Source organism: Cavia porcellus, unplaced genomic scaffold (assembly GCF_034190915.1).
Source record: "Cavia porcellus strain 051 isolate PalLab524CR breed Dunkin Hartley unplaced genomic scaffold, mCavPor4.1 scaffold_1, whole genome shotgun sequence".
Taxonomy (NCBI): domain Eukaryota; kingdom Metazoa; phylum Chordata; class Mammalia; order Rodentia; family Caviidae; genus Cavia; species Cavia porcellus.
Window position 1 is genome coordinate 197,098,704 of NW_026947484.1, and position 13,384 is coordinate 197,112,087.

Below are 13,384 nucleotides of genomic sequence, written 5' to 3' on the forward strand. Positions count from 1 at the left end.
ATTCAGGTGAGTTTGTCTGCGTCCTGTAATTCACCTGGATATTTAAACATTAAGCAGTCTTTTTTCTCATTTTATTGGAAATTCCCCTTTAACACTGTGAAAAATGTTGAAAAAACATATAAAAAGATATATATAATACATTGTTTAAATATATGTGTGCATAGATGTTGTGTTGTAGCTTTAAATGTGTATGTCTTCATATGTGAGAAATGAGAACAGATTTTAAATTATAGTATTAAAAGAAATACTCACTAAAAATCCTCTAGTTTGAAATTACAACAAAACTGTTTAAGTTGCTTCGGTCCTTTCTCAACTGTATTTTCTTAAAGTTACCGGGGTCATGAGTATTTTTAGTGTTCTCTCAGTTTTCATTGAAATTTCAATACTTCTGCATTGATTCTTTGATCTTTTGTGCTCCAGAACCTCATTTAAATGAATCAAGACTGTATTTATTTTGCTGTATTTTGTTCTTATGGTCTATTATTGTTCTTGTGAGCTGTATCTATATTTTTATATTTTTCTGGAAATCTATAACACACTTACATGCATGATTTTCAAAGATCATTTTCCTTTTTCTTCTCTTTTTCCTTCCTCTCTTCTTTCTTTCTTTCTTTCTTTCTTTCTTTCTTTCTTTCTTTCTTTCTTTTCCTCATTCTGCTCTCCTCTCTCTCCCATGTTCTTTCCCTCTCTTTCTTTTCCTTTCAGTATTTTGCCCCAATGAGCAATGCTGCTACAAACATTCACTACAAATACAGCCTTTGAGTGTAAAAAGAGATTCTGAAAGCAGTATACCCAGAAGAATTACTGGGTTATAAGGAATGTATATACCTACTTTAACTATCACCCTGGAGAGATGAAAACCTGATCTTGCTTGAGTCTTCTGGATCAGAATATATAAAAATATTTCCTTTCTGTGTCTTCTGAAGTAATGTCTGTTGCCTTAGTGGTCATGAAATCCTTTAGTTTCTGCTTCTCTTGGAAGGTCTTTTTTTTTTTTTTTTTTTTCTTCAATTCTCTTGGAAGGTCTTATTTCATCTTCAATTCTGTGTGCTAGTTTCTGGCTATAGTAATCTAGTTTGGGAGCTTTTTCACGCATGGCTTTAAAGATGTTATTTCATGATCTCCTGGCTTTTAAAGTTTCAGCCAAGAGATGTATTATTTGGATAAATTTGCCTCTATTAGTTGGTGCTCTTCTCTTGCAGCTTTAAAATTTTTCTTATTTTCTTCCTTCTTTGCTTTTTCTTGCTTTTTTCTCTTTCTCTTCTTGATATTTCAACTATAGTATATATTGAGACATTCTTTTGTGGTCATATCTGAGTTTCTATATCCTGTACCTAGATGACCTTTCTGTATGTCAAGATTTTAGAGATCTTTCATAATTTTCATAAACAGAATTTCTATGTCAATAGTCCAAAATTCAAATCCTACTTTGTGCCAAAGAATTTCAAATTAGGTTTGTAAACCATTTAATTGTATTGTGTATTTTTCATAGTATCTTATTTTTCTTTATTGGTCACTAAATGAAAAAAATCATCTAATTTGCCTTTAACCACTGAGATTCAGTCTTCTGTTTAATTGAGCCTTCTGCTTACACTTTCCACTCAATTTTGAACTCTGATTTATCAATGTGTCCATTTTAAAGATTTTTTCTTTTTCCCCAAATTTTCCCATTTCTTTACTAAAATCCCGCATTAGTTTCCTTAGTTCATTCATTTGTTTATTTACATCCTTATCGAGTTTACGAATGTATGTATATTTCTGTGCATTAACTTTTGGATCCATGCTATCTTCCAAAAGTTCTAGTTAAAGTTCCTTACAGATAGGTAAATATTCATATAACCAAGCTAAATGTCTTTGATTCATATGATCCTCCCTTTGTCTTAAATGTTATGTTTTAATGGTATGTAATTAAGTTGGGTGTAATTGCACAGTTAGTTAAAACATGAGGTTCCATATCAAGAAGCCAAGAATAAAGCCTTTCCAATTAATAAGTGAAAACTTTATAAGGCTTCAAGGCCACATAATGGGGAATCATGATTACTACATACTTTTATATATTTGAATCATTACTTACATTAGAGAAACTATTAATGTTTTTGGTTGGATCATTGAACACAACTGTTTGCAGTCTCTCTGTTTGAATGTCCACTTTGTATGCTTTGATACTGTGACTTGAGCAACTATCTCTAAGACGATAATGTGTAATCTATTAACTGGTGATTTCTTACTTTTTTTTTTTGTAGTTCTGTATTACTTGTACCCTTGCACCACTTTGTTTTGTTTTGTTTTTTCTCTTTTTCCTTTTAAATAAAATTTTTAAAAAACATGAGTTTCTTTAAAATATTAAAATAATCTTTGCTCACGTTACTCAAATAGACTAGAAACAAATGATGCGTGTTTTATCAAGGTGTTTTCTTATGTTTTTGCTTTTAGGCTTTGATTGTTTAACAGATTGAGGTTTTTTTTATTTAAGAGGAAAAAGAGAAAAACACAAAAGAAAACAAAGCAGTGTAAGGTTACACATAATACAGAACTACAAAAAAAAAAAAACATAATAGTAAGAAATCACCTGTTAATAGATTACATATTATCATCTTGGAAATAGTTGCTCACATCACAGTATCAAAGAATACAAAGTAGACATTCAAACAGAGAGACTGCAAACAGCTGTGTTCAATGATCCAAAAACATTAATATAGTCAGCTATTTGACACCCCTAAACACACTTGCTGTTATATCCGTTAGAGCTCTTTTTTTTTTCCTCCCTCTCTTTTTTACAACAAAATTTACACATTTTGGATTTTATTACTCCTTAGTTCTTATTACTTTTTTGGGGGAAGAGATTGAGTTTTAAGAGTTGAGATTTATTTATATATTGGCATGTAAAATGTTTCAATATTCACATTATAACAGATTAAAGGAAGAGCTATTATTTTAGGTTAACACACTAAATACATAGCTGTGGTTAGAGATGAGTTTCCATCTGTGGGTAAAATAGGCTGTGAGTCTGAGTTCTGTCTGGTGCTAATAAGTGTATAAATTTCAGGTTACATAAGTTTAATGTATAAACAATAACCAATAAAGGCTCTCTTTTGTATAATAAACATTGCACCTAGAAATATATTATCAAAATCAACACAGAGTATAAAGATGTTTATTGCAGCACAGTTCACAGTAGCCAAGTTCTGAAATCATTCCAGATATCTGTCACCAAACCAATGACACACAAAATGTGATATGTATGCATAATAAAATCATACAGCCATAAAGAACAAAACTATGTGTTTTGCACAATGATGGATGGAAATGGGTATTAGTTCCATTAGTTAAGTAGGCCGGTACCGAAAAGACAAGTATCACATTTTCTTTAATGCATGGGGAATCTAGAAAAAAGAAAATGGCACAAAAGTAGAATGGAGACTATTAGAGAAATAGTGGGGTGAGAGGATAGAAATGGAGAAAGTAATGGGAAGCACAAATATGTTCAAGTATTATAAATCAGGAAGATGTATATTTAATAAAATATATCATTCTACATAACTGATACTCAACAATAAAAATAAAGACCAATGTCATTAAACAAGAAATAGTTTACATTTTGGAGAGCACGATTTGAATTTATCCTTTTTTTTTTTTCTTGTACCAAGCATTAAAATCACAGCTTGTACTTACCAGGCAGGCACTTATGCCACTGAGCTAAACCCCAGCCCTTGAATCTATTCTTTTTTTTTTTCAAGAAAAAAAAGCAAAACAAAAAAAGTGGTAGAAATAATGCAGAATTTCACCCAAAAAGCAAGAAATCACTAGTTGATAAATTACGTATTATCTTAGAAGTCATTGTTCAAGTCACAAAATCAAAGCATGAAAAGTGCACAGTCAAACAACGACAGTAGAACTCCTTCTGTTTGATGAACTAACAAAAACTTATTAGTATGTTTATCTATTGTCTATTATGCACACTTAAAGATACATACAGTTATGTCTTTTAGAGCACTTTCTTTCCCTTTCATTGTCACAATATCTATTATACATTCTGGATCTTACTACTCTTTCAGTTATATGCTAAGGAGACATTACAATATTTACAAATGTGAGTCTGATTTATTTCACTTATGAGGATGGTCTCAAGTTGCCTCCATTTACCTATGTTGAATCTATTCTTGAATTATACATATCCTACCATTTTATATTCCCTCAGAAGGAAATACCTAACCCAAATTTTGTGTTTTTGATTCCAGCAGGTTTTGTAGTTGATTTCAATGAATTATCATGTCTAAAGGTGCATGTATACTTATACACACAGTCACTTTATTTGCTTGGGCCTCTGTAACAATCTGCAGTGGATTGGTTGGTTTAAACAACAGAAGTTTATTTTCCCAAGGACCAGAAGGTCAGCAATTCACGCTGGATTCCAGCTGGTTTGGCTTCTTTTTGAGGGACCTTTTCCTGAAGAAAGCAACCTTACAATTACATCTTCATTTGGGTTAAAGAAAGAGGAGTGAGGAAAGGAGAGAGTACTGTGACGTCTCCTCTTGGACACTAGTTAATTGTATCAGAGCCCCATCTTTACCTTTTCTTTAGTTTTTTAAAGATCTGCTCTCCAAATTTGGTGACACTGGTCCTTATGGCCTCAATAATAATTTTATGATGGGAGGCACACAAATAGCCCATAACAATCCATTTTTTTGTGTATACACACACACACACAAATTTTTCCTGATTTAAGAGTTTTGATCTATTATTTAGTTTTTCTTATTCCCATTGTTGTGTTTTTTTATGTGTTGTGTGGCATAAAATTCACCTACAATATTCCTTATGCAAAATATCACAACTTATTTGTTACACGAAAGCAACATTAAAAAATCAGTAGCTTTTCTATACACTGATAATGAAATAGTTGAGAAAGAATTAAAGACATACTTTTATGCACCACATCTTCTAAAAAATATGAACTATCTAGAGGAATATCTAACCAATTAGATGAAACAACTCTGAAGTGAAAATTTTAGAGCAATGAGACATGACATAGAGGAGACACTAAAAACAGAAGAACCCCAAATGATCTTGACTGACTTGAATCATGAATCAACATTATTGAAGCAACTGTATTACCAAAAGCAATATATAGATTATATGAAATATTCATCCAAATTCCAATGACATTCTTCACAGAACTAGAAAAATGATTGAAAAATTTAAATGGCAATATGAAATATCCAGAAAAATCAAAGCAATTGTATGCCAAAAGAGCAAGGCTGTAGACATCACAATATCCAATTTAAAATTGTACTACAAAATGTAGTGACAAAAGCAGCCAGGTACAAAAATTAGAGCAATGGAATACAATAAAGCACACAAAAACCCCACACAATAAGCCATCTGATATTGTCAAAAGAGACAGAAATATACATAGGAGTGAAGAGAGCCTTTTAAATAAATGGTGATGGAAAACTGTCTATCCATGTATTGCATATTTTTGTCTTCAAAGTAGTTACTCAGAGTAGAAGACATGGGCATGAAAAATTCTCCCAATGATATTAGCACAAACCTTTCTTCTCAATGAACTAAAAGAAACTAAGTGCAACTATCTTAACTGTCTTGTTTTTTTCCTTTGCATTCCCTTTCTTTACCTTTTCCTCCATCCTAGTTCCTCTTTCATTTTTGGATCTTTTCTTCTCATTTCACAAATATCTGTCATACATTTTGGATCTTAGTATCTTTCAATTTCTCACACAAGGGAGAAAATAAAATCTACATATGTAATTCTCATTTATTTCAATAATGAATATGGTCTCAAAATGCTTGCATTTTTCTATAAAGGTTGCAATTTTATTGTTCTTTAAGACTGAGTAGTACTTCATTGTATAAAAAGCCACATCTTTTTTTATCCATTCTTCAGTTGATGGGCATCTGGGTTGTTTCTAAGATTTAATTACTACAAATTGTGCTGCTATAAACATGGGTGTGCATATATCACTGTGGTATGATGATTTTAATTCTTCTAGGATACTGGGCTGAATGGATAAATACTGGGCTGAATGGAACCTCTAATCCTAGTTTTTTGAGGAATCTCCACACTGATTTACACAGTGCTTGCACCCATCTACACTTCCACCAACAACAGAGAAGGGTTCCTTTTGTTCCACAGCCCCTCCAGCAATTGTTATTGGTTGATTTCTTGATGATAACCATTCTTTCTGGGATGAGACACAATTGTAGTGTTGGAATCTTAGTTAATTTGCATCTCTCAAATGGCCAATAATGTTGAACATTTTTTTCATATATTTATTTTGTTTGTATTTCTTTATATGAGAATTGCACATTCGTCTCAAATGTCAATTTGTAGATGTGGTTTTTCAGTTTGGGGAGAGGAAGTCTGCACCTGTGTTTACAGCAGCACAGCAGCAGAAATACATAAAACTTGGAAACAACTCAAATAATTATATAAAACAATTTAACCATTAGGGAATTGCAAATAGAAACTACTTTGAAATTCCATCCCACTTCAGGACAAATAGCTATTATCAAGAATAGAGAAAATAATAAATGCTGACAAGCATACAAGAAAAAAGAACTGCTCTACACAGCTAACAGGAATATAAATTATTACATCCAGACAGCTGCAATGCAAATCAGTATGGAAGTCCCACAAAAAAACAAAAATAGAACTCCCGCATGACCTGGCCTACCATGCTTTGTGTATCCCCGAAGGATACCGACAGCGATATTTGCAAACTCATGTTTACTGTGTCACACAAAACACCTAAGATTGGAGCCAACAAAGATACTTTCAGCAAATGAAAGAATAAAGAAGATGCAATATACCTACACAATAAATTATTATTCGGTCATTAAGAAAAATTGAATTATGTCATTGGCAGGAAAATAAATAGATATGGAGTTTGTGTTAAGTGAAATAAACCACACGCAGAAAGAAAAATATCATAGGATTTCCCTAATATATGAAATCTAAAAAAGATAACCTGAAAGTAGAAGGGAGATTACTACTGATATGATTAAATGAATAAGAAGGGGAGAAGAAGGGGAAATATGGAGGGATGAGGGCAAGAAATAAAGATTTGTTATATATTTAAGTGATCACGATGTCAACATGAATTTATTGAGGTTAAAACCTGAACACGATTGTCATTGTACAAAAGAAAGGAGAAGAAAGTGCTCTAAAGGATATAACTGCATATATATTTAAGTGTGTAAGATAGATAACCATATTACTGAGTTTTGTTGGGTCAATGAACTAAAATGTTTGCAGTCTCACTGTTTGAAAGTCCACTTTATATGCTTTAATCTTGTAACTTGAACAACTATTTCTAAGATAATATGTAATCTATTAACTAGTGATTTTCTACTGCATATTTTTTCTGAAATTCTGTGTAACTTGTACCCTTTTTCTGTTTCTTTCTTTTTCTCCTTAAATAAAATTAAAAAAAAAAAACCTGAACACGACACTCCATGAAGTGAAGTAGCAGATTATAAAAGACTATATATAACATTTCTCACTTTTTATTTTAAAAATGTACTAATACATAGAAATCAGGAAATTTTCCGGCATAGTGTTCACTTAACTTTTCTAATCTCTCTAGGAGTGATATACTAAGCACATTATTTTGTTTAAGGTTAGATTTGATATAAGCTATTATAAAATGTTTCTAAGCAAAGGAAATCAAGAATTACCACAATTATGTAAGATGATGTGTGTAGTAATTAACTTGATTGTAGTAATCATTGTAGTAATTTATTGTAGTAATCAAAGATAATGTCTACCTTAAGGATATATAATTACATTTGTAAATAATACTCAATAAAATGTCTTGAGGGTATAAATCTGATATTGGAGTGTTTGGCCCATAGCAATGTTCATTTCCAGTGTTCAATTATAATTTCCCACTGTTCAAACAGTTAAAATGACTAAGACTCCTGGTTAACACTCATTATTGTCTTCAAAGAGCATCCTCAAAAATACATTTTCCCATATGTTTATATGCAACAGAAACCTATTGAGGGCTTAGTATGGCTTTCCCTGATTATTGCTGGGTTTGACCATTTTTGTACATGAACAGTCTGTTTGAAATGATTTTCACTGAAATATTCATTAATTTTACTTAGTTGCTTTTTAATTTCATTTTGTCTGCATATGTGAGTGCTTTGTATTATTAATTATAAGCCATTGCAAGAGCCCTGTGTTTGACTGTTTGTTTGTCTTTTTGAGACAGGGTCTCATTATGCAGTTCAGGCTGGCCTTGGACTCACCGTGTAGCCCAGTCTGGTTTTGAACTTGCAAATGGTTTTCCTGGCTCATTCTTGCAAGGGCTGGACTACAGGAGTACACCAGCACCCACTTCTGGCAAGAGCACTCTTTGAGCAGGATTCAGAAAGAAGGAAAAACACTAGGTAAGGAAAAGACAAATGAAGTCTGGAAAACGCTCTGTTCCTGAGGAAGTAAAAATGTCATTGATTAATTCTAAGAGATATTATTCCTTGCACACCTTCATCAAATGAGAAATCTTGCAGAGTTCTGACATTTTTCTTCTCTCCACTTATATAGGGGAAGAGGGACGTGCCAATGATGTTCTTCTGATTGGGAAAGGAGAACATTTTGTCAACCCTTGACCTCTGTGAAAGCAAGCAGGTCAAAAACAGTGTTATGAAGTAATAAGAACTGTGGGTGTAATAAACCCAAAATATGTAATTGTTATTGTAAGAAAGAGAGGAAAAGAAAGTGCTCTAAAGGACACAACTGCATGTATGTTTAAGTGTGTAAGATAGTAACCATATTACTAAGTTTTTGTTGGATCATTGAACACAACTGTTTGTAGTCTCACTATTTGAATGTCCACTTTGTATGCTTTAAGTTTGTAACTTGAACAACTATTACTAAGATGACAATATGTAATTTATTAACTAGTGATTTCTGTTTATTTTTATTTTTTATTTTTTATTCTTTTTGTGGTACTGGGGATCGAACTCACGACCTCACACTTGCCAGGCAGGTGCTTATGCCACTGAGCTAAACCCCTGGCCCTCTGTTTATTTTTTTGAAATTCTGTATTACTTGTACTCTTTTTTAACCTTTTTCTGTTTGTTTTTTTTTTCTCTTTAAAGAAAATTTAAAAAAAACAGTATTATGATCAGGGAAACTGATGATCAACTTGATCCATGAGAAATGTTTCTAAAGTCCAAATGTCACCTATGATTTCTACATACAAGTAGCTGTTCTACGTACAGTTGTATGTTACATAAATAGAACCAATTAACAACACTTGTAGATATTCACCCACCTTCATTTCAGTAATGAGTGTACAATATTTATTTTCTACCAGGCATTGAAGAAATGAAATGTAAGGAATAAGTTTTAGAACAATTTTTATGAAAATATGAATGGAAAACAAATAATGAAGTGTCTTATGATATTGTGAGAGTCTTGCATGAGTAGAATGCTGACACCGTAGCATTTTTGCAGAAACTGAGATTTACAGAAAGCAAACTTCATTCCCCAGCTCCAGTGATGAGGATGAGATATGCGTTCCCTTGTCCACACAGCGTGAAGATATGAAAGTGATCTTGAAATAGAATAGGACTTCAAATAGCAAAACTGTTAACTGCTGAAGAGCACTATGAAGTGTCTCTGAGCAGGATTTAAAGTAACTAATTGTCTTTCTTTGTTTATCTGTGAGTGTGTCCTAGGCCTAGGCCCCTTGCCTGGCGATAGGCGCTGATTCATAGTAAGTAAACCTCTGTGAGTCACTGGTCCTGGCTGAGAACCGCAGAGGCAGGATGAGGCCACAGCTGAGGACACATTGCCTTCAACATTAATTAAATAAATAGAGGCTGCAGCTGCAGGCATCTCACTCCTGCAGTGCCCCTTCCACCATGAATGTCATCATTCAGGTAAGAGGGTTCTCCTTCTTTTGCATAATTTACTACTTGGAGAAGCCTTTGAAGTGACTCCCAAGTTCCTGCACATTTCCTGCACTTTCCTCAGTATCCCTTTTCTTTGTTTGGAGATGTAATCAATGTGGGTAGTCCAGAGAAGCTCTTTGTCTTAGCTCTCAGAGTCTCAAACTCAGCTGAAGGGTGGTGATCCTCCTGGAGCTGTAAAATCATACTCTTCGTCTCACTTATTTAAGCCTTTGCTGTACACTCGTTTGGGAGCGTGGGGATCTAGGTCAGGACCCAACACTACACCTTCAGCTTGGTTTGTTATGAACTCTGAACCATATTTTCCCCAAGGTAAATTCAGAAGATAGGGAGTTTTGTGAACCAAGGTGTTTGTAATAACTGCCTATTGGCTTTAATATTACTCCTCCAAGAGTGAACTGTTTACGTCCGCTTCAGTGAGTACTTCTTCCCCCAAGAGTCATCTATAGTGAGGCAATTTTTTCTGTTTGTCTCTAATTTGGGTCTTCTGTTTGGGGAGTTCCCTCAAGGTCTTCCACATGCTATTTAAAATCAGAATTCATACCAGTTTTTTAGGAGCTGTGAACAAATATTCATCTGTGTATCTACCTTGTTAGATTCTGAACTGGTAAGTCTTCTGCCCTTTGCAGAGTTCTTTGAGTTCTTTGTGGCCACCAGCTGTTCCACTGTGCTCTGCCTTTTTTAAAAAGAAAAATGGAAAAACTTTCCCATGCCTTGTAGCTGAAGGGGTCTGTGCTGATTATCTAAGGGCCATGCAAGGCAAGAGTAAGATTTACATTATTACATTAGTATTGTAACTGTATGTATTTTCTTGTTTGTATGCTACTTTTTTTGTGTTTTTGACTGAGTGCTCCTTAACCCTGGATTGTACCTATCCTTATCTCATAGTGTGGCAAACAGCTCCATTAAAGTAATTTATTTTGAACTCATTGTCCATATATTGACACTGTTCATAGAAAACAAAGTTTCTATGAAAACCAACTTCTTTCGAAGTGATTTGACCAATAATTTCTGAAAGGTGAAAAACAACTTCTTTTGCTTTCGTTCAATCACCACTAGGTCTTTGATTTTTCCTAAAATATGCAATATTTTTATATCTCTACTGACATACACTAGGGTGTAATTATCTATTATTTTGCTCCACACATGAATAAGTCTAAGATTAAATATCATGAAAGAGAAAGAGAAAGATGATAGTATTAGTGATGCACTGGACATGTCAGAAATATGACAAAATAGTTAAAGTCCTTGGCATAAAACCTGTGTTATGAATCATAAAAACAGAATGATTTAATTTGTTTTTTCCAGACAGACAAAAAAAAAACTCCTTCTTTTGAAAATTGAAAAACGACTAGCAAAGTGTAGAATATCCTGGAGTTTTAAGGACTTGAACATGATGGTTTAAGTTGAGAAATACCCAATGTGTTAATTGGTAAGTCACAGTTTATTCACATTACATGAAACTGGCAATTTCTTACCTTTTGTTTGTCTGTAATTTAGTATTATTTCTACCCTTTTTTTTTAATCTCCATGTATTTTTTTTCGTTTCCTTTTCTTTAAATAAATAAAAAAATGAGAGAAAAAAAATGTTGAACATAAATGCAATTTTCTTTAAGGAGGTATAATTTGGTGTGGTCTCACAACCATTATGATGTGCTCACAGCTTGTTCAAAAGGTACTTACTTGTTTTCCAGGTTGACAATATCCTGTGCTGCCAAGAGTCCATTTTAGTGTGTTCAGTGTGAGTTAACAGGCATATACTGATTATTACTAAACCAGGTTTTATTATGCAAGAGTCAAAATGACTTCTCATTTTTCATATTTCCATGTCCTTTTTAATGTCCAGAAAGAAGGAGGAGGAGGAGGAAAACGAGCAGGGAAAGAGGAAGGAGAAGAAGCAGAGGAAGAGGAAGGAGGAGGAGGAAGAAGAGAAGGATGAGGAGGAAGAGCAAGAGTATGAACTGGGATAATCAGAGCAGTGTGTCTGAGTTCATCCTCCTGGGGCTCCCCATCCACCTGGAAGAACAAGGCATGTACTACGCCCTGTTCCTGGTCACGTACCTGACCACAGTGCTGGGGAACCTGCTCATCATCCTGCTCATCAGGCTGGACTCCCGCCTCCACACCCCCATGTACTTCTTCCTCAGCCACCTGGCTCTCACTGACATCTCTTTCTCATCAGTCACAGCTCCAAAGATGCTCATGAATATGCTGACTCATAGTAAAACCATCTCATATGCTGGGTGCATTTCCCAGTCATATTTTTTCATAATGTTTGCTGATATTGACAGCTTCCTTCTCACCTCGATGGCATATGACAGATATGTGGCCATCTGTCACCCCCTGCACTATACCACCATCATGAGCCAGAGACGCTGCTTCCTGCTAGTAATTGTGTCCTGGGTCTTATCCATTGCCAATTCCCTTGTTCATACAACTCTATTATCCTTTCTCTCTTTTGCGAGGGACATCACTCTCCATCACTTTTTCTGTGACCTTTCTGCCTTACTCAAGCTGTCCAGTTCAGATACCACTGTCAATGAGATGGTCATCCTCATTTTAGGAACCATAGTCATAACCCTTCCATTTGTCTGCATTGTGATGTCTTATGGGCACATTGGGGCCACCATTCTGAGGGCTCCCTCAGTAAAGGGAATCTGCAAAGCCTTGTCCACATGTGGTTCTCACCTCTGTGTTGTTTCTCTGTACTATGGAACAATTATTGCTATTTATTTTTTCCCCTCATCCAATAACACTAATGATAAAGATGTCATTGTGACTGTGTTGTATAGCGTGGTTACACCCATGCTGAATCCCTTCATCTATAGTTTGAGGAATCGGGATATGAAAGAAGCTCTGAGAAATCTATGTAGTAGAGGAATATTTTCAGCATAATGTGCACTGCTTTCGTGTGAACTAAACATGACAGCTTGTCAGTCCCACAAGTTCGTCCTTTCCTCTCTGCATTGCTGAATCTTACTGACTCTTGTGACAGAAAGTTTTCAGCCTTAGTTACACTTTTGTCTGTGTTTAATTTTCTTGTTAAAGTTCAAATTTACAGAAAGGTTTTATATAGAATTCTGTATATATGTTTCTTTTTTATTTATTTTTAGTGTGTAGCCAACACATGTTTATTGTTTCTATTGGATATGTCAGTCTTTTTTAGAAGCAATGTTTTTCTCCATTTTTCAAGGTAATAAAAATAATTCTGTGGCAGGTCCATGACTTTATTTTTAATTTTGTTATGAATCTGAAATTGATTTTAATTATTCACTATTCATTAGCAGTTGAAAATCTAATTTTATTTTTGTTCTTAGCTAGTTTTTTCACTTATTTTTAGTTGACATATAAATATGGCACTATTTATTTGGTACTATGTGGTGTTTATATACAGTGTACAATGTTCAAGTAGATGAAAGAAAATCTATTCCCTCAAACATTTACCACT

General features: G+C 33.9%; 1 protein-coding gene across 1 annotated transcript in view; it reads left to right on the forward strand.

The window, feature by feature from the left end:
* Window positions 1–11,622: 11,622 nt before the first annotated feature.
* Window positions 11,623–13,384, forward strand: part of LOC100716827 (olfactory receptor 1J21-like) — a 28,167-nt gene continuing 26,405 nt past the window's right edge. The window contains exon 1 of the mRNA XM_003470808.3: window positions 11,623–12,363. Coding sequence (XP_003470856.3) covers window positions 11,872–12,363 — 492 coding nt within the window. The 5' untranslated portion in view covers window positions 11,623–11,871. The remainder of the gene's footprint in view (window positions 12,364–13,384) is intronic.